The sequence below is a fragment of the Procambarus clarkii genome, chromosome 62 (genome assembly GCF_040958095.1).
Source record: "Procambarus clarkii isolate CNS0578487 chromosome 62, FALCON_Pclarkii_2.0, whole genome shotgun sequence".
Classification (NCBI taxonomy): domain Eukaryota; kingdom Metazoa; phylum Arthropoda; class Malacostraca; order Decapoda; family Cambaridae; genus Procambarus; species Procambarus clarkii.
Window position 1 is genome coordinate 27038563 of NC_091211.1, and position 25761 is coordinate 27064323.

At 54.2% G+C, this 25761-nt stretch overlaps 3 protein-coding genes across 3 annotated transcripts; all 3 read right to left on the reverse strand.

Annotated features, from left to right (window-relative positions):
- Nucleotides 1–1024: 1024 nt before the first annotated feature.
- On the reverse strand, nt 1025–2311 carry LOC138354367 (defective chorion protein, FC106 isoform-like). The gene has a single exon (XM_069308539.1). It carries the CDS (start codon nt 2309–2311, stop codon nt 1025–1027), a length of 1287 nt encoding a protein of 428 aa, XP_069164640.1.
- Nucleotides 2311–3549, reverse strand: LOC123766672 (defective chorion protein, FC106 isoform-like). The gene has a single exon (XM_045755951.2). The coding sequence runs from the start codon at nt 3547–3549 to the stop codon at nt 2311–2313; it is 1239 nt and encodes a 412-aa protein (XP_045611907.2).
- Nucleotides 3550–9059: 5510 nt separating this feature from the next.
- On the reverse strand, nt 9060–25748 carry LOC138354368 (A-kinase anchor protein 5-like). Its single transcript, XM_069308541.1, has 3 exons — nt 25549–25748; nt 20046–21393; nt 9060–9581 (listed from the first exon to the last, which is right to left on the reverse strand). The coding sequence occupies exons 1-3, from the start codon at nt 25746–25748 to the stop codon at nt 9060–9062; spliced, it is 2070 nt and encodes a 689-aa protein (XP_069164642.1).
- Nucleotides 25749–25761: the final 13 nt, after the last annotated feature.

Consider the following 25761-nt stretch of genomic DNA (forward strand, 5'->3'; position numbering starts at 1 on the left):
ATCTCATCCTGCATGTCACTTTTGGCACGCGTGCCATTGGTTGCCACCCTTGACTTACACCATCGGGAATTGAACGCAGACTTGCAAGTGGATCGATAAAATTTATTTTAACTACACTACTGTTCGTTCCCATTCATCTATGCCTGGTAGAATGGAGTATCGCTTCGAACAAACTTTAATAAATAAATATTATGTCCATTCGCCTCGATACACAAACTATAGTATTTATTGCACTCCATAACTGCCTCCTGTAACGCATTCTTGTGTTTTCACTGTAGTGAACAGAACAGCAACCCAAACCTGGTGGCGCTCTGGCTATAGTGTCACAATCATTTGTCATTTCTTGGAGTTAAGACAAATGTGGTGGAACCCTTATCCCTGGTTGTTACTTTCACTATATACCCTCCTCCACCTATCCTCACTCGCACGCACATTAAATCACTGACCCAGCTGACATTTTAAACCCGAGCTCCCTTTATTGCGCTGGCCATTATGTTAGTGTTTCGCGTTTAGTCCAGGACAGCTTGAGAGATGGGGTGGAAATTCAGAGGGATTGGAGTCCTTCACTATGTGTCAGTATTAGATCTAGGAGGTATACTGCCTCCTTAAGGACCACACGAGAGCGTGTCACACTGGTATACCAACACACCTGGAGTGAGACCAGAAGAGTCACGCTAATATGTAACCCCACCTGGAGTATACCGCCACACCTGGAGTATACCGCCACACCTGCAGTATGCCGTCACACCTGGAGTATACCGTCACACCTGGAGTATACCGTCACACCTGGAGTATACCGCCACACCTGAAGTATACCGCGAACATCTGAAACACTAACACAGCATCTCGAATGTGCATGCAAATTAGCATAACGAAGCTATTCCCTGGCGCGACAAGACACTAACTTTTACCACAGTGAAGTTTATGGTGAGCGAGAGAGTATAGCCTCGCCTGTGGGAGAGGATCAGCACCACCTCTAATGCCTTGCTCTCCTGTTACACCCGCAAGTGTTGGGGGGTCTTGGTCATGTGACGCTCCCACCGTCGATCACTGCGGGGCGCTGGTCGATCATTACGGGGCGCTGGTCGATCATTACGGGGCGCTGGTCGATCATTGCGGGGCGCTGGTCGATCATTGCGCGGAGCTGGTCGATCATTGCGGGGTGCTGGTCGATCATTGCAAGGCGCTGGTCGATCATTGTGGGGCCCTGGTCGATCATTGCGTGGTGCTGGTCGATCATTGCAAGGCGCTGGTCGATCATTGCGGGGCGCTGGTCGATCATTACGGGGCGCTGGTCGATCATTGCGGGGCGCTGGTCGATCATTGCGGGGCGCTGGTCGATCATTGCGGGGCCCTGGTCGATCATTGCGGGGTGCTGGTCGATCATTGCAAGGCGCTGGTCGATCATTGTGGGGCCCTGGTCGATCATTGCGGGGTGCTGGTCGATCATTGCAAGGCGCTGGCCGATCATTGCGGGGCGCTGGTCGATCATTACGGGGCGCTGGTCGATCATTGCGGGGCCCTGGTCGATCATTACGGGGCGCTGGTCGATCATTGCGGGGCGTTGGTCGATCATTGCGGGGCGCTGGTCGATCATTGCGGGGCGCTGGTCGATCATTGTGGGGCGCTGGTCGATCATTATGGGGCGCTGGTCGTTCATTGCGGGGCGCTGGTCGATCATTGCGGGGCGCTGGTCGATCATTGTGGGGCGCTGGTCGATCATTATGGGGCGCTGGTCGATCATTGCGGGGCCCTGGTCGATCATTATGGGGCGCTGGTCGATCATTGCGGGGCGCTGGTCGATCATTGCGGGGCCCTGGTCGATCATTACGGGGCGCTGGTCGATCATTGCGGGGCGCTGGTCGATCATTGCGGGGCCCTGGTCGATCATTACGGGGCGCTGGTCGATCATTGCGGGGCGCTGGTCGATCATTATGGGGCGCTGGTCGATCATTACGGGGCGCTGGTCGATCATTGCGGGGCCCTGGTCGATCATTACGGGGCGCTGGTCGATCATTGCGGGGCGCTGGTCGATCATTGCGGGGCCCTGGTCGATCATTACGGGGCGCTGGTCGATCATTGCGGGGCGCTGGTCGATCATTGCGGGGCCCTGGTCGATCATTGCGGGGCCCTGGTCGATCATTGCGGGGTGCTGGCCGATCATTGCAAGGCGCTGGTCGATCATTGCGGGGCCCTGGTCGATCATTGTGGGGCGCTGGTCGATCATTGCAGGCCGCTGGTCGATCATTGCGGGGCGCTGGTCGATCATTGTGGGGCGCTGGTCGATCATTGTGGGGCGCTGGTCGATCATTACGGGGCCTGGTCGATCATTGCGGGGCGCTGGTCGATCATTGCGGGGCGCTGGTCGATCATTGCGGGGAGCTGGTCGATCATTGCGGGGTGCTGGTCGATCATTGCAAGGCGCTGGTCGATCATTGTGGGGCCCTGGTCGATCATTGCGGGGTGCTGGTCGATCATTGCAAGGCGCTGGTCGATCATTGCGGGGCGCTGGTCGATCATTACGGGGCGCTGGTCGATCATTGCGGGGCGCTGGTCGATCATTGCGGGGCGCTGGTCGATCATTGCGGGGCCCTGGTCGATCATTGCGGGGTGCTGGTCGATCATTGCAAGGCGCTGGTCGATCATTGTGGGGCCCTGGTCGATCATTGCGGGGTGCTGGTCGATTATTGCAAGGCGCTGGCCGATCATTGCGGGGCGCTGGTCGATCATTACGGGGCGCTGGTCGATCATTGCGGGGCCCTGGTCGATCATTACGGGGCGCTGGTCGATCATTGCGGGGCGTTGGTCGATCATTGCGGGGCGCTGGTCGATCATTGCGGGGCGCTGGTCGATCATTGTGGGGCGCTGGTCGATCATTATGGGGCGCTGGTCGTTCATTGCGGGGCGCTGGTCGATCATTGCGGGGCGCTGGTCGATCATTGTGGGGCGCTGGTCGATCATTATGGGGCGCTGGTCGATCATTGCGGGGCCCTGGTCGATCATTATGGGGCGCTGGTCGATCATTGCGGGGCGCTGGTCGATCATTGCGGGGCCCTGGTCGATCATTACGGGGCGCTGGTCGATCATTGCGGGGCGCTGGTCGATCATTGCGGGGCCCTGGTCGATCATTACGGGGCGCTGGTCGATCATTGCGGGGCGCTGGTCGATCATTATGGGGCGCTGGTCGATCATTACGGGGCGCTGGTCGATCATTGCAGGGCCCTGGTCGATCATTACGGGGCGCTGGTCGATCATTGCGGGGCGCTGGTCGATCATTGCGGGGCCCTGGTCGATCATTACGGGGCGCTGGTCGATCATTGCGGGGCGCTGGTCGATCATTGCGGGGCCCTGGTCGATCATTGCGGGGCCCTGGTCGATCATTGCGGGGTGCTGGCCGATCATTGCAAGGCGCTGGTCGATCATTGCGGGGCCCTGGTCGATCATTGTGGGGCGCTGGTCGATCATTGCAGGCCGCTGGTCGATCATTGCGGGGCGCTGGTCGATCATTGTGGGGCGCTGGTCGATCATTGTGGGGCGCTGGTCGATCATTACGGGGCCTGGTCGATCATTGCGGGGCGCTGGTCGATCATTGCGGGGCGCTGGTCGATCATTGCGGGGCGCTGGTCGATCATTGCGGGGCGCTGGTCGATCATTGCGGGGCGCTGTTCAATCATTGCGGGGCGCTGGTCGATCATTGTGGGGCGCTGGTCGATCATTGCGAGGCCTGGTCGATCATTGTGAGGCGCTGGTCGATCATTGTGGGGCCTGGTCGATCATTGCGGGGCGCTGATCGATCATTGCAGGCGGAGGGCCCTGGTCGATCATTGCGGGGCTGAGGACCCTGGTCGATCATTGCGGGCAGAGGACCCTGGTCGATCATTGCGGGCAGAGGGCCCTGGTCGATCATTGCGGGCAGAGGGCCCTGGTCGATCATTGCGGGCAGAGGGCCCTGGTCGATCATTGCGAGGCTGAGGGCCCTGGTCGATCATTGCGGGCAGAGGGCCCTGGTCGATCATTGCGGGCAGAGGGCCCTGGTCGATCATTGCGGGCAGAGGGCCCTGGTCGATCATTGCGGGCAGAGGGCCCTGGTCGATCATTGCGAGGCTGAGGGCCCTGGTCGATCATTGCGGGCAGAGGGCCCTGGTCGATCATTGCGGGCAGAGGGCCCTGGTCGATCATTGCAGGCAGAGGGCCCTGGTCGATCATTGCGGGCAGAGGGCTCTGGTCGATCATTGCAGGGAGGAGGGCCCTGGTCGATCATTGTGGGCAGAGGGCCCTGGTCGATCATTGCAGGGAGGAGGGCCCTGGTCGATCGTTGTGGGCAGAGGGCCCTGGTCGATCATTGCAGGGAGGAGGGGCCCTGGTCGACCATTGTGGGCATAGGGCCCTGGTCGATCGTTGCGGGCAGAGGGCCTGGTCGATCATTACGGGCAGAGGGCCCTGGTCGATCATTGTGGGCAGAGGTCCCCTGGTCGACCATTGCGGGCAGATGGCCCTGGTCGATCATTGCGGGCAGAGGACCCTGCATGGTCGACCATTGTGGGCAGAGGGCTCTGGTCGATCATTGCAGGGAGGAGGGCCCTGGTCGATCATTGTGGGCAGAGGGCTCTGGTCGATCATTGCAGGGAGGAGGGCCCTGGTCGATCATTGCAGGGCAGAGGGCCCTGGTCGATCATTGCCGGCAGAGGGCCCTGGTCGATCATTGCAGGGCAGAGGGCCCTGGTCGATCATTGCAGGGCAGAGGGCCCTGGTCGATCATTGCAGGGCAGAGGGCCCTGGTCGATCATTGCGGGCAGAGGGCCCTGGTCGATCATTGCGGGCAGAAGGCCCTGGTCGATCATTGCGAGCAGAGGGCCCTGGTCGACGCGGGCAGAGTGCCCCCTGGTCGACCAATGCGGCAGAGGGCCCTGATCGATCATTGCGGGCAGAGGGCTCTTGTCGATCATTGCGATCAGAGGGCCTTGATCGATGAATGCGGGCAGAGGGCCCTGGTCGATCATTGCGGGCAGAAGACCCTGGTCGATCAATGCGGGCTGAGGGCCCTGGTCGATCATTGCGGGCAGAGGTTATCTTGAGATGATTTCGGGGCTTTTTTTTTAGTGTCCCCGCGGCCCGGTCCTCGACCAGGCCTCCACCCCCAGGAAGCAGCCCGTGACAGCTGACAAACACCCAGGTACCTATTTTTACTGCTAGGTAACAGGGGCATAGGGCGAAAGAAACTTTTACCCATTTTTTCTAGCCGGCGCCTGGGATCGAACCCAGGACCACAGGATCACAAGTCCAGTGTGCTGTCCGCTCGGCCGACCGGCTCTGCCCTGATCGATCATTGCGGGCAGAGGGCCCTGGTCGATCATTGCAGGGAGGAGGGCCCTGATTGATTATTGCGAGCAGAGGGCCCTGATCGATCATTGTGGGCAGAGGGCCCTGGTCGATCATTGCGGGCAGAGGGCCCTGGTCGATCATTGCGGGCAGAGGGCCCTGGTCGATCATTGCGGGCGGAGGGCCCTGGTTGATCATTGTGGGCAGAGGGCCTTGGTCGATCATTGTGGGCAGAGGGCCCTGGTCGATCATTGCGGGAAGAGGGCCTTGATCGATCATTGCGGGCAGAGGGCCCTGGTCAATGATTGCGGGGGCGGAGGACTCTGGTCGATCATTGCGGGGTGAAGAGCGCTGGTCGATCTCCCAAGGGAGAGACAAAGATTGTGCGGGTCATATTTCGATTTTTGTCTGCTGGAGAGAGAGAACCAGTCGACAGAAGAGGTGACACTGGGTGGGTTAAATTCTCCGTGTTCGACATTTTATAACACGTTATATTCATCTCGACGAATGATATCTTAACGTAAACTTCATTTCCTTTAAGCTATGTGTCAGGCTTAAGACCTGTCAAAGCTCAGACTTTTTTATATTATTATTATTATTGCAGTGCTGGAAGACTCCACATGTGTGTCCTCCATGACTGACAAATGATTTAAAATGTCAACACCCACTGACACCTGCCTCTTGTCTTTGTATTATTCTTGATTACCTTATCACTCCGCGTGTGTCCGTCTTAATCCGTAAACCAGCACCTGTTTTTGTCCGGCAAGACCAACACTTTAACTAGTGTGTCCACCCCCCACCCCACCGTGAACTACTCCCCCCTTCCCCTTACACTTGTGCCTCCTGCCTGCAGGCTGGCGCTCCTGGACGGGTGTGCACAAAGGGCGCTGTTGCTCAATGGAACCACGGCCGCCTTCATACGATTACCACAAAGCGTCCATTAGAGAGATGACTCGGCCGGATCACTGCGTTTACTTCAGCCATGGGAATCGGGTGGAAGGGAACCTTTCACAACCTGAATTTTCTCCCTTTAGTCTGGGTGACCCAGTTCCCCGGGTTCAAACATGGCGGCGAGTAAATTCGTCACCTGAATCACGTTTTTTGTTCTCATATCCTACGAGACTTTCCTTTGCCTCTAGAATGTTGATGACTATATAAATCTCTGATGCTTTGAGTACATAGCTCGACGCCATGTTTATACTCGCTCTCCCTCAATAATGCTAGACATTATGTAAATAATACAACACTTGCCAACTCTTGTGGTGACATTTAATATAAATTTTAATGAACTGATTAATCTAACGTGTCCTCGGCTCGTGGTGGCGGCTGCACGTGGTGTCTGCACGTGGTGGTGGTGTCTGCACGTGGTATTTGCACGTGGTGGCGGTGTCTGCACGTGGTGGCGGCAGCTTGTGGTAGCGGGGCTGCACGTGGTGGTGGCTGCACGTAGTGGCAGCAGCTTGTGGTAACGGGGCTGCACGTGGTGGTGGCAGCAGCTTGTGGTAGCGGGGCTGCACGTGGTGGTGGCAGCAGCTTGTGGTAGTGGGGCTGCACGTGGTGGCGGCAGCTTGTGGTAGCGGGGCTGCACGTGGTGGCGGCAGCAGCTTGTGGTAGCGGGGCTGCACGTGGTGGTGGCTGCACGTGGTGGCGGCAGCTTGTGGTAGCGGGGCTGCACGTGGTGGTGGCGGCAGCTTGTGGTAGCGGGGCTGCACGTGGTGGTGGCGGCAGCTTGTGGTAGCGGGGCTGCACGTGGTGGTGGCGGCAGCTTGTAGTAGCGGGGCTGCACGTGGTGGCGGCAGCTTGTGGTAGTGGGGCTGCACGTGGTGGTGGCAGCAGCTTGTGGTAGTGGGGCTGCACGTGGTGGCGGCAGCTTGTGGTAGTGGGGCTGCACGTGGTGGTGGCAGCTTGTGGTGGCGGCGGCTGCACGTGGTGGCTGCACGTGGTGGCTGCACTTGGCAGTGTGTAATTATCCTGTGAGATCACTCACTGTGAAGACTTAAAAAGTGTCATTAAGGTGGTACAACATACCGACCGTCAGGGCGACTACGCCTAAGATATAACAAAACACCTCCAAACACCCGCACAACCCCAGCCTCGCGGATAAAACACGCGTGATGTCCATAAATATTAACTGCAGACTGATGGTTCCGTTATTATATTGTGAAGGGTCGCAATAGAGGGCTGGAGAGCACTTGTGAGACGAGTCCTGGACGCCACACGGTGACTTCCACAATAGAACCGTGTCATTAACACCAGGTCTGTCACTTGTCTCTGTGTGGCTGACTTACTCACGACTGCCAGTTTGGCACTATTACCATGCCAACTGCCAGCTGCACGTGTAGGATGCTGCTGCACGCCTGCATACGCTGCACAACACGCTATGGCAGAGAGAGCTGCTGGAGGGGCGTCCACGCGAGCGAGTGCATCTTCATCTTACCAAGCTGCATCACAACACACCCGGGGCCTTTTAAAAGCTGTGGGTCCACTATATTTTCCAATATTAGACCTGACTTAAGGATGAGTTGTTGAGTGACGCACCAACCCTTTCTTTCGATTTGCCGTATAAAAACAAACTTTTTGCCTAACAAAAACCGTACCGTACGAACCCAAGTGAGACAATTTAACCCAACCCGTCTTCGACTCCATTACATCCAGCGGTCGACCCCACAGGTCCATTCATAAATTTTTACATACTATTTATTCAAAACAAGAATTTTCTCAAAGCTATATTAATATTATATTAGCCTATTATGCATATATAGACATAGGTTAGGTTAGGTGTTTAGGTTCTGTTGGCGATTATTAGTATTTGTAGTCCGTGGGTGAAGCATTTACAGCGTTGTGATTCGAACAAAATTCGTCAGCGAAACACTTGTTCCGGATATGTTCGAACGTCAGCAGTTGTGAGTCGTGTGTAAACCGCTTTTCATTCATAAACAGGGGGTTTGGCGGGTGCATGGAATCACTTTTGGATATTTGTTTGGAGGACGGACTGATTTAACCTTACCAAGGCTGAATCTTCGAAAACGTTTTCAGTGGTTCAGTGGCAAGTCTCATTTTGGAACGGATTGACCGATTATGTTACAATGTGAAGTATTAGGAGAAATGTTGGCCATCCATTCAACACTCACAACATTAAAATGTTTAAGAGTAAAGGTTCATGGCTCGCATGTCGCCTCTTATGAGATCACCGTCACGTCCTCGACCTTGGTGGAGTGCTGGTAGCGTCCTCGACCTTGGTGGAGTGCTAGTAGCGTCCTCGACCTTGGTGGAGTGCTGGTAGCGTCCTCGACCTTGGTGGAGTGCTGGTAGCGTCCTCGACCTTGGTGGAGTGCTGGTAGCGTCCTCGACCTTGGTGGAGTGCTGGTAGCGTCCTCGACCTTGGTGGAGTGCTAGTAGCGTCCTCGACCTTGGTGGAGTGCTGGTAGCGTCCTCGACCTTGGTGGAGTGCTGGTAGCGTCCTCGACCTTGGTGGAGTGCTAGTAGCGTCCTCGACCTTGGTGGAGTGCTAGTAGCGTCCTCGACCTTGGTGGAGTGCTAGTAGCGTCCTCGACCTTGGTGGAGTGCTGGTAGCGTCCTCGACCTTGGTGGAGTGCTAGTAGCGTCCTCGACCTTGGTGGAGTGCTGGTAGCGTCCTCGACCTTGGTGGAGTGCTAGTAGCGTCCTCGACCTTGGTGGAGTGCTAGTAGCGTCCTCGACCTTGGTGGAGTGCTAGTAGCGTCCTCGACCTTGGTGGAGTGCTAGTAGCGTCCTCGACCTAGGTGAGGTGCTGGTAGCGTCCTCGACCTTGGTGGAGTGCTAGTAGCGTCCTCGGCCTTGGTGGAGTGCTGGTAGCGTCCTCGACCTTGGTGGAGTGCTAGTAGCGTCCTCGACCTTGGTGGAGTGCTAGTAGCGTCCTCGACCTTGGTGGAGTGCTGGTAGCGTCCTCGACCTTGGTGGAGTGCTGGTAGCGTCCTCGACCTTGGTGGAGTGCTGGTAGCGTCCTCGACCTTGGTGGAGTGCTGGTAGCGTCCTCGACCTTGGTGGAGTGCTGGTAGCGTCCTCGACCTTGGTGGAGTGCTGGTAGCGTCCTCGACCTTGGTGGAGTGTTGGTAGCGTCCTCGACCTTGGTGGAGTGCTAGTAGCGTCCTCGACCTTGGTGGAGTGCTGGTAGCGTCCTCGACCTTGGTGGAGTGTTGGTAGCGTCCTCGACCTTGGTGGAGTGCTGGTAGCGTCCTCGACCTTGGTGGAGTGCTAGTAGCGTCCTCGACGTTGGTGGAGTGCTAGTAGCGTCCTCAATTACGGAATGTATGGTCACTCTTCGCTGAATATTACAAGTGAAGTCATAGCAGCTAGTGACTGGCGGAGAATGGGCGACAGCAGATTCCTGAAGGCGAGTGGTGGAAATGTATTACCAATCACAAAGCTGATTGGTAAAAAATTAGCCACATCCAAGACGGTGATTGGTTGTTATGAAGAGCACCCGTGGCAATGGCTAGTGAGCCACTTGGTAACCTCACCAGTCTTGCGCCTCTTCTTTCAGCCACAAATCTAGTTCTATATCATTCTCTCTGATGTGTTATATTTATAAGAGACTTCCAGCATTGCTGAACTGAGGGCCTAGACAAACCGTCATCCATCCAGCATTGCTGAACTGAGGGCCTAGACAAACCGTCATCCATCCAGCATTGCTGAACTGAGGGCCTAGACAAACCGTCATCCATCCAGCATTGCTGAACTGAGGACCTAGACAAACCGTCATCCTTCCAGCATTGCTGAACTGAGGACCTAGACAAACCGTCATCCATCCAGCATTGCTGAACTGAGGACCTAGACAAACCGTCATCCTTCCAGCATTGCTGAACTGAGGGCCTAGACAAACCGTCATCCATCCAGCATTGCTGAACTGAGGACCTAGACAAACCGTCATCCATCCGACTAGTTCTAGTTCTCTATCACTGTCTCTGATATGTTACATTTACAAAAGTGTTCCAGCAGTGCTAAACTGAGAGCCGAGACACACCGTCAGCCATCCCACCAGGTAGGGTAGATTGTGGCCTCTTCCATTGTAGTCCCGCAAGGGAGTGAACTTTTCTTTCTCCCGCTGGCTCGGGTCAGGGGCCCTTCCATCCTTTCACAGGCTCGCGAAAGTGTATTTTTAAGGTTTGGTTTAGAGGAAACTTGAATCTTCTAGCATCTTTAACGAGACCATTCACTGTATGTGTGTGTTTACTATTTGTGCCTTCAGGATCGAGGTGTTAGCTTTTGGATCCTGCCTTTCTAACCCTCGGTTATTATGTTCTGACTTCTGACCGGTTTTCTTTTATCACATCTACTACATATATTTATCTTTAATACATATCCCGAGAATTTAACCGGTAGCAGTTGTCTAATAACGGGTATCTATTTGCTGCGAGGTGAAGAAAGGCATCAAGTGAAAGAAACTATGGCCCTCTGATTCTGCCTCGGCTGCCAATCTAGTCATTAGGACCACGACTCCCGAGCGCTGTCCGTTCGGCTGCGAGGACGTACGTACGTACGTGTGTGTGTGAGAATTTCATATTTTTCAGCTTATTCCTGAATGTTGGTATTCGTGCAGAAGCAGAGTGTGTGTGTGCACCTGGCTGCCGCGACCGGCGTTTCCCTCTCATTTGCTGTGATTTCCCAGGAGAAGGAAGGTGTCTTGGCGGGACCTTGTTGCTGGTGGGAGACTTGTCCCCGTCTTGGTCATATCCCATGCTGGTCGCTGGTGGGAGACTTGTCCCCGTCCTGGTCATATCCCATGCTGGTCGCTGGTGGGAGACTTGTCCCCGTCCTGGTCATATCCCATGCTGGTCGCTGGTGGGAGACTTGTCCTCGTCCTGGTCATATCCCATGCTGGTCGTTGGTGGGAGACTTGTCCCCGTCCTGGTCATATCCCATGTTGGTCGCTGGTGGGAGACTTGTCCCCGTCCTGGTCATATCCCATGCTGGTCGCTGGTGGGAGACTTGTCCCCGTCCTGGTCATATCCCATGCTGGTCGTTGGTGGGAGACTTGTCCCCGTCCTGGTCATATCCCATGCTGGTCGCTGGTGGGAGACTTGTCCCCGTCCTGGTCATATCCCATGCTGGTCGCTGGTGGGGGAGATACTCATGGACATTGTCGTTCACTCTCTCATGCAGGTGGTTCTCACTTGTGACGCCTCTGTGTTCTTGTCGAGCCATGTCTCTGGGGAGTTGGTTAGAGCTCCTGGTTCCTGTCTGTAGGGTCCTGGCTCACAACGTAATGGACGCTAGATCTACTTTTCTACTTTTCTTTCTACAGGTCGGGGTTCCATGCTAAAGTAGCATACTCAAGAATGGGTCTCTTGTGCGTGCGTCTGTGCGGGCATACAGGTGACACCCTCATCACAACAAACGGCACAAAGTGCCACATGCAAGACACAACAGCTGTCTCGTGCCAGATCGCGTTACCTCGGTGTGGATGACTCGGCTGAAAAGTTTGAGAAGGCTCGTAATGCCCGGAGAGTGCCTCTACCATATCCCTTCCCTCATAGTGGCAGTGAAAGAAACACCTACGACACGATATTTGTCCGTCGCCAGGGATTCGTGTTATTTCTGAACGTAAATGGCTCGGTACTTTCCCGCCAAAATGTGTATACAAGCGCGGTGCCTCTGGCCTCCGCACGAGTCGTGTTAGTGCTGAGAGTATCCTGGTTTAGCTTAACTTATCTTTTGCGAACGTTATCTCGGGAACGTTATTTTTATGGAAGGTAAATTACGAATAAGTAAAAAATCTAAGTGTGGTTGTTTCTTTACATCGCCACCGCCACCATTGTCATCCTTATGGCAACTGCCACCACTAGCCATTGTCGTCCTTACGGCAACTGCCACCACTAGCCATTGTCGTCCTTACGGCAACTGCCACCACTAGCCACTGTCGTCCATATGGCAACTGCCACCACTAGCCATTGTCATCCTTATGGCAACTGCCACCACTAGCCACTGTTATCCTAATGGCAACTGCCACCACTAGCCACTGTCATCCTTATGGCAACTGCCACCACTAGCCACTGTCATCCTTATGGCAACTGCCACCACTAGCCACTGTCGTCCTTATGGCAACTGCCACCACTAGCCACTGTCATCCTTATGGCAACTGCCACCACTAGCCACTGTCGTCCTTATGGCAACTGCCACCACTAGCCACTGTCGTCCATATGGCAACTGCCACCACTAGCCATTGTCATCCTTATGGCAACTGCCACCACTAGCCATTGTCATCCTTATGGCAACTGCCACCACTAGCCACTGTCATCCTTATGGCAACTGCCACCACTAGCCACTGTCATCCTTATGGCAACTGCCACCACTAGCCACTGTCATCCTTATGGCAACTGCCACCACTAGCCACTGTCATCCTTATGGCAACTGCCACCACTAGCCACTGTCATCCTTATGGCAACTGCCACCACTAGCCACTGTCATCCTTATGGCAACTGCCACCACTAGCCACTGTCGTCCTTATGGCAACTGCCACCACTAGCCACTGTCGTCCATATGGCAACTGCCACCACTAGCCATTGTCATCCTTAAGGCAACTGCCACCACTAGCCATTGTCATCCTTATGGCAACTGCCACCACTAGCCACTGTCATCCTTATGGCAACTGCCACCACTAGCCACTGTCATCCTTATGGCAACTGCCACCACTAGCCACTGTCATCCTTATGGCAACTGCCACCACTAGCCACTGTCATCCTTATGGCAACTGCCACCACTAGCCACTGTCGTCCTTATGGCAACTGCCACCACTAGCCACTGTCGTCCTTATGGCAACTGCCACCACTAGCCACTGTCGTCCATATGGCAACTGCCACCACTAGCCATTGTCATCCTTACGGCAACTGCCACTACTAGCCACTGTCATCCTTATGGCAACTGCCACCACTAGCCACTGTCATCCTTATGGCAACTGCCACCACTAGCCACTGTCGTCCATATGGCAACTGCCACCACTAGCCATTGTCATCCTTATGGCAACTGCCACCACTAGCCACTGTCATCCTTATGGCAACTGCCACCACTAGCCACTGTCATCCTTATGGCAACTGTCACCACTAGCCACTGTCATCCTTATGGCAACTGCCACCACTAGCCATTGTCATCCTTATGGCAACTGCCACCACTAGCCACTGTCATCCTTATGGCAACTGTCACCACTAGCCACTGTCATCCTTATGGCAACTGCCACCACTAGCCACTGTCATCCTTATGGCAACTGTCACCACTAGCCACTGTCATCCTTATGGCAACTGCCACCACTAGGAACCATCATCCCTCAGCTGTCAAAAATTACCCCTGCTAGTACTGACCGGCCATCACATCTGGCAGCTTTATCAAAACCCAAATGTCGTGTACACAATGTGTCAACTTTGTGAAAGTGTACAATACACAATGTGTCAACTTTGTGAAAGTGTACAATACACAATGTGTCAACTTTGTGAAAGTGTCCAATACACAATGTGTCAACTTTGTGAAAGTGTACAATACACCATGTGTCAACTTTGTGAAAGTGTACAATACACAATGTGTCAACTTTGTGAAAGTGTACAATACACCATGTGTCAACTTTGTGAAAGTGTACAATACACAATGTGTCAACTTTGTGAAAGTGTACAATACACAATGTGTCAACTTTGTGAAAGTGTCCAATACACAATGTGTCAACTTTGTGAAAGTGTACAATACACAATGTGTCAACTTTGTGAAAGTGTACAATACACAATGTGTCAACTTTGTGAAAGTGTCCAATACACAATGTGTCAACTTTGTGAAAGTGTACAATACACAATGTGTCAACTTTGTGAAAGTGTCCAATACACAATGTGTCAACTTTGTGAAAGTGTACAATACACAATGTGTCAACTTTGTGAAAGTGTCCAATACACAATGTGTCAACTTTGTGAAAGAGAAAACATGAACTCCCTTGAACATTATATTGTAGAATGTCCCATACTGACTGACTTTCGCCCTCCTGGGCTGAGGTATGCTGAACTCTGTAGTTACTATATGAGTACTGGAACACTTGATGATATATTGGACTTGTACCCAAGATTAACTATGTAATGCATCTTTAATACAATGTATCGTACCTATACAATATGTAATACATCTTTTATACAACGTATGTCACTATAACCTGAGCTTGTAAAAGCATCTTAAATCTTAATCACCTTCAGTTGTTAAGTGTTTAATAACACACTAGTTTCAATAGACGCTATCTTACCCTGTCAAAGGTCGATAGACACAGGTGTATGTGGATATTTGTGGATATGTGTATATATGTGTATTTGTATACAGGAGATATGTAAAGTGGGCAGAAATGCATTTCATCTTTGTAAACACGTTAATGACACTAAAAACGCACATAAAGGCACCTCGGACACTGTTTATGTAGGACAGACGTAACTCTGTGTATTTACAAATGTAGGTTAGATTAGCATTTTAAAGCACTACAATCACCTTCTGTGGTTGATTGTTCAATAAACCCCTGAACTATATGTTTAACAGATCTCTCACCCTGTCCATGGAGGACAGAAGAAAATGTATATATTCTGATTAGCACTGTAAATGTCCGGCCACGTCTGTGGTAAAGAGAGGAAAAAACTATCACCACTAACTATCACGGTTACTGTGGCATCCAGCCATCAAGGAGAGTTTTGGTGAGGTCGCTGCCTGTCTCCACGGTATAGTTGACGTAGCCTGCTACTGTCATGCTCAACCTCACCTTACTCTACACACACACACACACACACACACACACACACACACACACACACACACACACACACACACACACACACACACACACACACAGTTTCAAGTGTAGATATGACAGAGCCCGATAGGCTCAGGAATCTGTACACCTGTTGATTGACGGTTGAGAGGCGGGACCAAAGAGCCAGAGCTCAACCCCCGCAAACACAACTAGGTGAGTACAACTAGGTGAGTACACACACACACACACACACACACACACACACACACACACATACACACACACACACACACACACCCAGGGGGGTCGGACGGCTGAGTGGATAGCGCTCGGGATTCGAAGTCCTAGAGTCCGGGGATCGATCCCCAGCGGAGGCGGAAACAAATGTTTTATTTTTCCCTGATGTTCCTGCTCACCTGGCAGTAAATAAATAGCTGGTAGTTAGACAGGTGCTACGGGCTGCTTCCCGTGTGTGTGTGTGTACTCACCTATTTGTGCTTGCGGGGGTTGAGCTTTGGCTCTTTGGTCCCGCCTCTCAACTGTCAATCAACTGGTGTACAGATTCCTGAGCCTACTGGGCTCTATCATATCTACATTTAAAACTGTGTATGGAGTCAGCCTCCACCACATCACTGCCTAATGCATTCCATCCGTTAACTACTCTGACACTGAAAAAGTTCCTTCTAACGTCTCTGTGGCTCATGTGGGTACTCAGTTTCCACCTGTGTCCCCTTGTTCGCGTCCCACCAGTGTTGAATAGTTTATCCTTGTTTACCCGGTCGATTCCTCTGAGGATTTTGTAGGTTGTGATCATGTCTCCCCTTACTCTTCTGTCTTCCAGTGTCGTAAGGTGCATTTCCCGCAGCCTTTCCTCGTAACTCATGCCTCTTAGTTCTGGGACTAGTCTAGTGGCATACCTTTGGACTTTTTCCAGCTTCGTCTTGTGCTTGACAAGGTACGGGCTCCATGCTGGGGCCGCATACTCCAGGATTGGTCTTACATTTGTGGTGTACGAGATTCTGAATGATTCCTTACACAGGTACCTGAACGCTGTTCTGATGTTAGCCAGCCTCGCATATGCCGCAGACGTTATTCTTTTTATGTGGGCTTCAGGAGACAGGTTTGGTGTGATATCAACTCCTAGATCTTTCTCTCTGTTCGTTTCATTAAGTACTTCATCTCCTATTCTGTATCCTGTGTTTGGCCTCCTATTTCCACCACCTAGTTTCATTGCTTTGCATTTACTCGGGTTGAACTTCAACAGTCATTTGTTGGACCATTCACTCAGTCTGTCTAGGTCATCTTGTAGCCTCCTACTATCGTCCTCAGTTTCAATCCTCCTCATAATTTTTGCATCATCGGCAAACATTGAGAGAAACGATTCTATACCCTCTGGAAGATCATTTACATATATCAGAAACAGTATAGGTCCAAGGACTGACCCCTGCGGTACTCCACTCGTAACGTCTCGCCAATCTGAGACCTCACCCCTCACACTGACTCGTTGTCTCCTGTTACTTAGGTACTCCTGTGTCCAACGGAGTACCTTCCCTTTCACTCCAGCCTGCATCTCCAGTTTTTTCACTAGCCTCTTGTGTGGCACTGTATCAAAGGCTTTCTGACAATCCAAAAATATGCAGTCTGCCCACCCTTCTCTTTCTTGCCTTATTTTTGTTGCCTGGTCGTAGAATTCAAGTAACCCTGTGAGGCAGGACCTGCCATCCCTGAATCCATGTTGATGCTGTGTTACAAAGTTCTTTCGCTCCAGGTGCTCCACTAGCTTTCTTCGCACAATCTTCTCCATCATCTTGCATGGTATGCAGGTTAGGGACACTGGTCTGTAATTCAGTGCCTCCTGTCTATCCCCCTTTCTTGTATTTCGGGACTACGTTAGCTGCTTTCCAAATTTCTGGCAGTTCCCCTGTTGCCAGTGATTTGTTATACACTATGGTGAGCGGGAGGCACAGTTCTTCTGCTCCTTCCTTTAGTATCCAAGGGGAGATTCCATCTGGGCCTGTAGCCTTTGTCACATCCAATTCTAGTAAACACTTCCTTACTTCCCCGCTGGTAATCTCAAACTCTTCCAGTGGTTCCTGGTTAGCTATTCCCTCTCTTATCTCTGGTATTTCTCCTTGCTCTAAGGTGAAGACCTCTTGGAATTTCTTATTCAGTTCCTCACACACTTCCTTGTCGTTTGTAGTGAATCCTTCTGCCCCTATCCTTAATTTCATAACCTGTTCCTTTACTGTTGTTTTTCTCCTGATGTGGCTATGCTACAATTTAGGCTGAGTCTTTGCCTTGCTTGCGATGTCATTTTCGTATTGACTTTCTGCCTCTCTTCTCATCCTGACATATTCATTCCTGGCATCCTGGTATCTTTCTCTGCTCTCCAGTGTCCTGTTATTCCTATAGTTTCTCCATGCCCTTTTACTTTGCTGCTTAGCTAGCCTACATCTCTGATTAAACCATGGGTTTCTCATCTTCATTTCACTGTTTTCCTTTTGGACTGGGACAAACTTGTTTGCTGCGTCCTTGCATTTTTGCGTGATGTATTCCATCATATCTTGGGCCGTCTTTTCCCTGAGCTCTGTTTCCCATGCTATATCTGCTAGGCATTTTCTTATCTCCTCATAGTTTCCCTTTCGGTATGCTAACCTTTTGGTTTCGGTATCCCTCCTCGAGTTCAATAACCCTTCTTCAATCAGGTACTCAAACACCAATACACTGTGGTTGCTCATTCCTACTGGGTCCTCAAAACTGATTTCTCTTATGTTAGAGTCGTTCAGGGTGAAAACCAGGTCGAGTCTCGCTGGTTCGTCATTTCCTCTCATCCTTGTGGGTTCTCTGACATGCTGGGTTAGGAAGTTTCTAGTCGCCACCTCCAGTAGTTTGGCTCTCCACCTATTCTCGCCTCCATGCGGTTCCTTGTTCTCCCAATCAATCCTGCCGTGATTGAAGTCCCCCATGATGAGCAGGTGGGATCTATTTCTACAGGCAGAAGAGGCTGCCCTCTCAATTATAGTGTTAACTGCCATGTTGTTGCTTTCGTACTCTTGACTGGGTCTTCTGTCATTTGGTGGAGGATTATATATTACTGCTACTACTATCCTTGGTCCTCCCATTGTCATGGTGCCTGCTATGTAGTCTCTGAAACCCTCACAGCCCGGGATAGCCATCTCCTTAAAATTCCATTCCTTTCTCATGAGTAGGGCCACTCCGCCTCCTCCCCTACCTTCCCTCTCTTTCCTTATTATTTTGTACTCCTGGGGAAACACGGCATTCGTTATGATTCCAGAGAGTTTTGTTTCAGTGAGTCCAATTACATCTGGGTTCACTTCTTGTGCTCTTTCCCTTAGTTCACTTGCCTTGCTTGTGATCCCATCTATGTTCGAGTACATTGCCCTGAAACTAACTCTCTTCTGCTTCTCCTCTGGGGGGGACCTGTGCGGTCTGGGGTGAGCGGGAGCTGGGAGGATCTGGTATGGGAAGAATGGTGGAGGAGGAAGGGCTTGGGGGGGTAGGGGGGGAGGGGGAGGGTAGGGGGAGTGGGTGAGGGGGGGGAGGGGGGAGGATAGGGGGAGTGGGTGAGGGGGGGGGGAGGGGGAGGGTAGGGGGAGTGGGTGAGGGGGGGGAGGGGGAGGGTAGGGGGAGTGGGTGAGGGGGGGGGAGGGGGAGGGTAGGGGGAGTGGGTGAGGGGGGAGGGGGAGGGTAGGGGGAGTGGGTGAGGGGGGGGAGGGTTGGGGGGGGGGTGAGAGGGGGAGGGTTGGGGGGGTGGGGGGGGGGAAAGGGGGGTTTGGGGGGGGCAATAAAGTGGGGAGGGCTTGGGGGGCGTGGGGGGAAAGGGAAGGCTGAGGTGGTTGAGGAAGAGGGGAGGGTTTTGGGGAGTGGTGGAGAGGGGAAGGCTCAGGTGGGGTGGGGGAGAGTGGGGAGCTTAGGGGGGTGGGGGAGAATGGAGGGCTTGTGGGTGGGAGGGATGGAAGGGCATGTGGGAGAAGGGAGGGCTTGGGGGATGGGGGAGAAGGGAGGTCCTGGGGGGAGGGGGGAGTGGGAGGAGGGGGGTGAGTGGGAGGAGAGGGGTGGGTTGGGGGAGGGTGCCTTAGGTGGGTACTTAGTGGGGGGCTGACAGGGGTTGGGGCAGGTAGGGTGTCTGTTGGGTAGAATGTGGGGGTAGTGCCACACTCCCTGTGGCTAATGCACTGTTTGAGGAGGGTTCCCCATTCCCCTCTGGGATCGTAAGGATCAGGGGTGTGGCTCCCTGATTCCTTTCTCTCTCCCTGCGCTCCTTCCTCGCGTCTGTTGCCTGCATTCTCTCTTCCCTTGTCATATCCCTCTGCAAGAATACTCTTTTGAACTTCTCTACACCTGCTAGACAACACTTCCTTTCTAACAGTTCCTCTTTCGCGATTTCGCTCATGAAAACCACCTTTATCATTCGGTCTCTGTCCTTGTTGTACTTTCCAAGCCTGAAAACCTTTTCAACATTTTGCTCAGCTCCCTCAATCCTTACCTCCTTTAAGGATCTCTTTGTGTGTGTGTGTGTGTGTGTGTGTGTGTGTGTGTGTGTGTGTGTGTGTGTGTGTGTGTGTGTGTGTGCGCGTGCGTGCTTGCGTGTGTGAAAAGAAAAACACAGTGATTGATTATGGCAGTTTTAGATTAACAGTTGAGAGGCGGGCCCAAAGAGCCAGAGCTCAGCCCCCAGCAAGCACAACTAGGCGAGTACACACACACATACGCGGGGCTGCAGTGTAGCCCGTCCTCTTGAGCGGTCACAACGTCACTACACTGATGCACTGAATGACCCGATCCTAACCTAACCGAGGACCCACGAATAGAAAACGGGACATCAGGCAAACCTCCCTGTGCGTGACTGTGTGGGCTAAGAGCCATTAGGTGTGGCTAGTGCCTGGATGGGTGAACACACCCTCGTACACTGGGAGGGTAAACGTCACAAGGCAATTAAGGGCTTCCTATTCTTGGCTGGACATACACATGGTATGGCCCCACACTTGTCTCTCTCTTCTAACTTGTCTCTCTCATCACTTGTCTCTTCCTCTGCTTTATTGCCACTTGTCTCTTCCTCTGCTTTATTGCCAGTTGTCTCCTCTTCTGCTTTATTGCCAGTTGTCTCTTCCTCTGCTTTATTGCCAGTTGTCTCTTCCTCTGCTTTATTGCCAGTTGTCTCTTCCTCTGCTTTATTGCCACTTGTCTCTTCCTCTGCTTTATTGCCAGTTGTCTCCTCTTCTGCTTTATTGCCAGTTGTCTCTTCCTCTGCTTTATTGCCAGTTGTCTCTTCCTCTGCTTTATTGCCAGTTGTCTGTTCCTCTGCTTTATTGCCAGTTGTCTCTTCCTCTGCTTTATTGCCAGTTGTCTCTTCCTCTGCTTTATTGCCAGTTGTCTGTTCCTCTGCTTTATTGCCAGTTGTCTCCTCTTCTGCTTTATTGCCAGTTGTCTCTTCCTCTGCTTTATTGCCAGTTGTCTCTTCCTCTGCTTTATTGCCAGTTGTCTGTTCCTCTGCTTTATTGCCAGTTGTCTCTTCCTCTGCTTTATTGCTAGTTGTCTCTTCCTCTGCTTTATTGCCAGTTGTCTCTTCCTCTGCTTTATTGCCAGTTGTCTCTTCCTCTGCTTTATTGCCAGTTGCCTCTTCCTCTGCTTTATTGCCAGTTGTCTCTTCCTCTGCTTTATTGCCAGTTGCCTCCTCTTCTGCTTTATTGCCAGTTGTCTCTTCCTCTGCTTTATTGCCAGTTGTCTTTTCCTCTGCTTTATTGCCAGTTGTCTCTTCCTCTGCTTTATTGCCAGTTGCCTCTTCCTCTGCTTTATTGCCAGTTGTTTCTTCCTCTGCTTTATTGCCAGTTGTCTCTTCCTCTGCTTTATTGCCAGTTGCCTCCTCTTCTGCTTTATTGCCAGTTGTCTCTTCCTCTGCTTTATTGCCAGTTGTCTCTTCCTCTGCTTTATTGCCAGTTGTCTCTTCCTCTGCTTTATTGCCAGTTGCCTCTTCCTCTGCTTTATTGCCAGTTGTTTCTTCCTCTGCTTTATTGCCAGTTGTCTCTTCCTCTGCTTTATTGCCAGTTGTCTCTTCCTCTGCTTTATTGCCAGTTGTCTCTTCCTCTGCTTTATTGCCAGTTGTCTCTTCCTCTGCTTTATTGCCAGTTGTCTCTTCCTCTGCTTTATTGCCAGTTGTCTCTTCCTCTGCTTTATTGCCAGTTGTCTCTTCCTCTGCTGTATTGCCAGTTGTCTCTTCCTCTGCTTTATTGCCAGTTGTCTCTTCCTCTGCTTTATTGCCAGTTGCCTCTTCCTCTGCTTTATTGCCAGTTGCCTCTTCCTCTGCTTTATCTCCCCTAACCCACGCTGTTGCATTTGCTTTCGCGTCTCTGCGTTTCTCTGGTCACTGGTGGGAGCCGGTCGGCCGAGCGGACAGCACACTGGACTTGTGATCCTGTAGTCCTGGGTTCGATCCCAGGCGCCGGTGAGAAACAATGGGCAGAGTTTCTTTCATCCTATGCCCCTGTTACCTAGCAGTAAAATAAGTACCTGGGTGTTAGTCAGCTGTCACGGGCTGCTTCCTGGGGGTGGAGGCCTGGTCGAGGACCGGGCCGCGGGGACACTAAAGCCCCGAAATCATCTCAAGATAACCTCAAGATAACTATGCAGGTGTGACCCATCCACTGGCCCTAGACGGTCTCCCTTTGACCAGATACCGTCTGTGTCCCCCCCTCCCCCGCTCCCCCTCTCACCCTCACACCTGCTAGCCTGGTCCTTGTCCCCCCCTCTCCCCCTCTCCCCCTCACACCTGCTAGCTAGCCTGGTCCTTGTCCCCCCCTCTCCCCCTCTCCCCCTCACACCTGCTAGCCTGGTCCTTGTCCCCCCCTCTCCCCCTCTCCCCCTCACACCTGCTAGCTAGCCTGGTCCTTGTCCCCCCTCCTCCTCTCCCCCTCACACCTGCTAGCCTGGTCCTTGTCCCCCCCTCTCCCCCTCTCCCCCTCTCCCCCTCACACCTGCTAGCTAGCCTGGTCCTTGTCCCCCCCTCTCCCCCTCTCCCCCTCACATCTGCTAGCTAGCCTGGTCCTTGTCCCCCCCCTCTCCCTCTCACACCTGCTAGCTAGCCTGGTCCTTGTCCCCCCCTCTCCCTCTCACACCTGCTAGCTAGCCTGGTCCTTGTCCCCCCCTCTCCCCCTCTCCCCCTCACACCTGCTAGCTAGCCTGGTCCATGTCCCCCCTTCTCCCCCTCTCCCCCTCACACCTGCTAGCTAGCCTGGTCCTTGTCCCCCCCTCTCCCCCTCTCCCCCTCACACCTGCTAGCTAGCCTGGTCCTTGTCCCCCCCTCTCCCCTCTCCCCCTCACACCTGCTAGCTAGCCTGGTCCTTGTCCCCCCTTCTCCCCCTCTCCCCCTCACACCTGCTAGCTAGCCTGGTCCTTGTCCCCCCCTCTCCCCCTCACACCTGCTAGCTAGCCTGGTCCTTGTCCCCCCTCTCCCCCTCTCCCCCTCACACCTGCTAGCTAGCCTGGTCCTTGTCCCCCCCTCTCCCCCTCTCCCCCTCACACCTGCTAGCTAGCCTGGTCCTTGTCCCCCTCTCCCCCTCTCTCTCTCTCTCTCTCTGCTAGCTAGCCTGGTCCTTGTCCCCCCCTCTCCCCCTCACATCTGCTAGCTAGCCTGGTCCTTGTCCCCCCCTCTCCCCCTCTCCCTCTCACACCTGCTAGCTAGCCTGGTCCTTGTCCCCCCCTCTCCCCCTCACACCTGCTAGCTAGCCTGGTCCTTGTCCCCCCTTCTCCCCCTCTCCCCCTCACACCTGCTAGCTAGCCTGGTCCTTGTCCCCCCCTCTCCCCCTCACACCTGCTAGCTAGCCTGGTCCTTGTCCCCCCCTCTCCCCCTCTCCCCCTCACACCTGCTAGCCTGGTCCTTGTCCCCCCTCTCCCCCTCTCCCCCTCACACCTGCTAGCTAGCCTGGTCCTTGTCCCCCCTCCTCCTCTCCCCCTCACACCTGCTAGCCTGGTCCTTGTCCCCCCCTCTCCCCCTCTCCCCCTCTCCCCCTCACACCTGCTAGCTAGCCTGGTCCTTGTCCCCCCCTCTCCCCCTCTCCCCCTCACATCTGCTAGCTAGCCTGGTCCTTGTCCCCCCCTCTCCCTCTCACACCTGCTAGCTAGCCTGGTCCTTGTCCCCCCCTCTCCCTCTCACACCTGCTAGCTAGCCTGGTCCTTGTCCCCCCCTCTCCCCCTCTCCCCCTCACACCTGCTAGCTAGCCTGGTCCATGTCCCCCCTTCTCCCCCTCTCCCCCTCACACCTGCTAGCTAGCCTGGTCCTTGTCCCCCCCTCTCCCCCTCTCCCCCTCACACCTGCTAGCTAGCCTGGTCCTTGTCCCCCCCTCTCCCCTCTCCCCCTCACACCTGCTAGCTAGCCTGGTCCTTGTCCCCCCTTCTCCCCCTCTCCCCCTCACACCTGCTAGCTAGCCTGGTCCTTGTCCCCCCCTCTCCCCCTCACACCTGCTAGCTAGCCTGGTCCTTGTCCCCCCTCTCCCCCTCTCCCCCTCACACCTGCTAGCTAGCCTGGTCCTTGTCCCCCCCCTCTCCCCCTCTCCCCCTCACACCTGCTAGCTAGCCTGGTCCTTGTCCCCCCTCTCCCCCTCTCTCTCTCTCTCTCTCTGCTAGCTAGCCTGGTCCTTGTCCCCCCCTCTCCCCCTCACATCTGCTAGCTAGCCTGGTCCTTGTCCCCCCCTCTCCCCCTCTCCCTCTCACACCTGCTAGCTAGCCTGGTCCTTGTCCCCCCCTCTCCCCCTCACACCTGCTAGCTAGCCTGGTCCTTGTCCCCCCTTCTCCCCCTCTCCCCCTCACACCTGCTAGCTAGCCTGGTCCTTGTCCCCCCCTCTCCCCCTCACACCTGCTAGCTAGCCTGGTCCTTGTCCCCCCCTCTCCCCCTCACACTTGCTAGCTAGCCTAGTCCTTGTCCCTCCCTCTCCCCCTCTCCCCTGTTAGCTAGCCTGGTCCTTGTCCCCCCCTCTCCCCCTCTCCCTCTCACACCTGCTAGCTAGCCTGGTCCTTGTCCCCCCTCTCCCCCTCCCCCCCGCCCCCTCCCCCCTCTCCCCTCCCCCTCTCTCCCCCTCACACCTGCTAGCTAGCCTGGTCCTTGTCCCCCCCTCTCCCCCTCACACTTGCTAGCTAGCCTAGTCCTTGTCCCTCCCTCTCCCCCTCTCCCCTGCTAGCTAGCCTGGTCCTTGTCCCCCCCTCTCCCCCTCTCCCTCTCACACCTGCTAGCTAGCCTAGTCCTTGTCCCTCCCTCTCCCCCTCTCCCCTGCTAGCTAGCCTGGTCCTTGTCCCCCCCTCTCCCCCTCTCCCTCTCACACCTGCTAGCTAGCCTGGTCCTTGTCCCCCCCTCTCCCCCTCACACCTGCTAGCTAGCCTGGTCCTTGTCCCCCCTTCTCCCCCTCTCCCCCTCACACCTGCTAGCTAGCCTGGTCCTTGTCCCCCCCTCTCCCCCTCACACCTGCTAGCTAGCCTGGTCCTTGTCCCCCCCTCTCCCCCTCACACTTGCTAGCTAGCCTAGTCCTTGTCCCTCCCTCTCCCCCTCTCCCCTGTTAGCTAGCCTGGTCCTTGTCCCCCCCTCTCCCCCTCTCCCTCTCACACCTGCTAGCTAGCCTGGTCCTTGTCCCCCCTCTCCCCCTCCCCCCCCGCCCCCTCCCCCCTCTCCCCCTCCCCCTCTCTCCCCCTCACACCTGCCAGCTAGCCTGGTCCTTGTCCCCCCCTCTCCCCCTCACACTTGCTAGCTAGCCTAGTCCTTGTCCCTCCCTCTCCCCCTCTCCCCTGCTAGCTAGCCTGGTCCTTGTCCCCCCCTCTCCCCCTCTCCCTCTCACACCTGCTAGCTAGCCTAGTCCTTGTCCCTCCCTCTCCCCCTCTCCCCTGCTAGCTAGCCTGGTCCTTGTCCCCCCCTCTCCCCCTCTCCCTCTCACACCTGCTAGCTAGCCTGGTCCTTGTCCCCCCCTCTCCCTCTCACACCTGCTAGCTAGCCTGGTCCATGTCCCCCCCTCTCCCCCTCCCCCTCTCCCCCTCACACCTGCTAGCCTGGTCCTTGTCTACCCATCCAGTCCCCATGTCTCAAATGGAATCTTTACCATTCGTGGCGGGATCTAGTGGGCTCTGGATTTATATTTGTCCTTCGATATCGCCTTGAAGGCCCATTACTCCTTACCCCCAACACGCAGATTCCCCTTTACATCCTCCCGTAATGTATTCTTGTGCCGTCTTCCAAGTCGCTGCCTGTCCCACCCACTCGGATTCGTAGGCCTGAGGGTCCGGGTTCGATCCCCGGTGGAGGCGGAGACAAATGGGCAAAATGTTTCTTTCATCCTGATGCTCCTGTTACCTAGCAGTAAATAGGTATCTGGTAGTTAGACCGCTGCTACGGGCTGCTTCCTGGGGGTGTGTAACACAAAGGAGGCCTGGTCGAGGACCGGGCCGCGGGGACGCTAAGCCCCGAAATCATCTGAAGATAACCTCAAGATAACCCTTCAACACCCTCGCTGCCTATTTTAGGGATCCACTTCTCGTTAATGGGTATATCTATATCTATATAATAGGACGTCTGTCTGTTTCTGCGAGTTTGGAGGCCCAGAGGCTTAGGGCTAGGCCTCACGGAACTTTGCATGGTGATGTGTGATCGTATGAGGAGTGTCATAGGGTGGCTGGGGGTCGACCCAGTGCCCATCTTCAGAAGGATG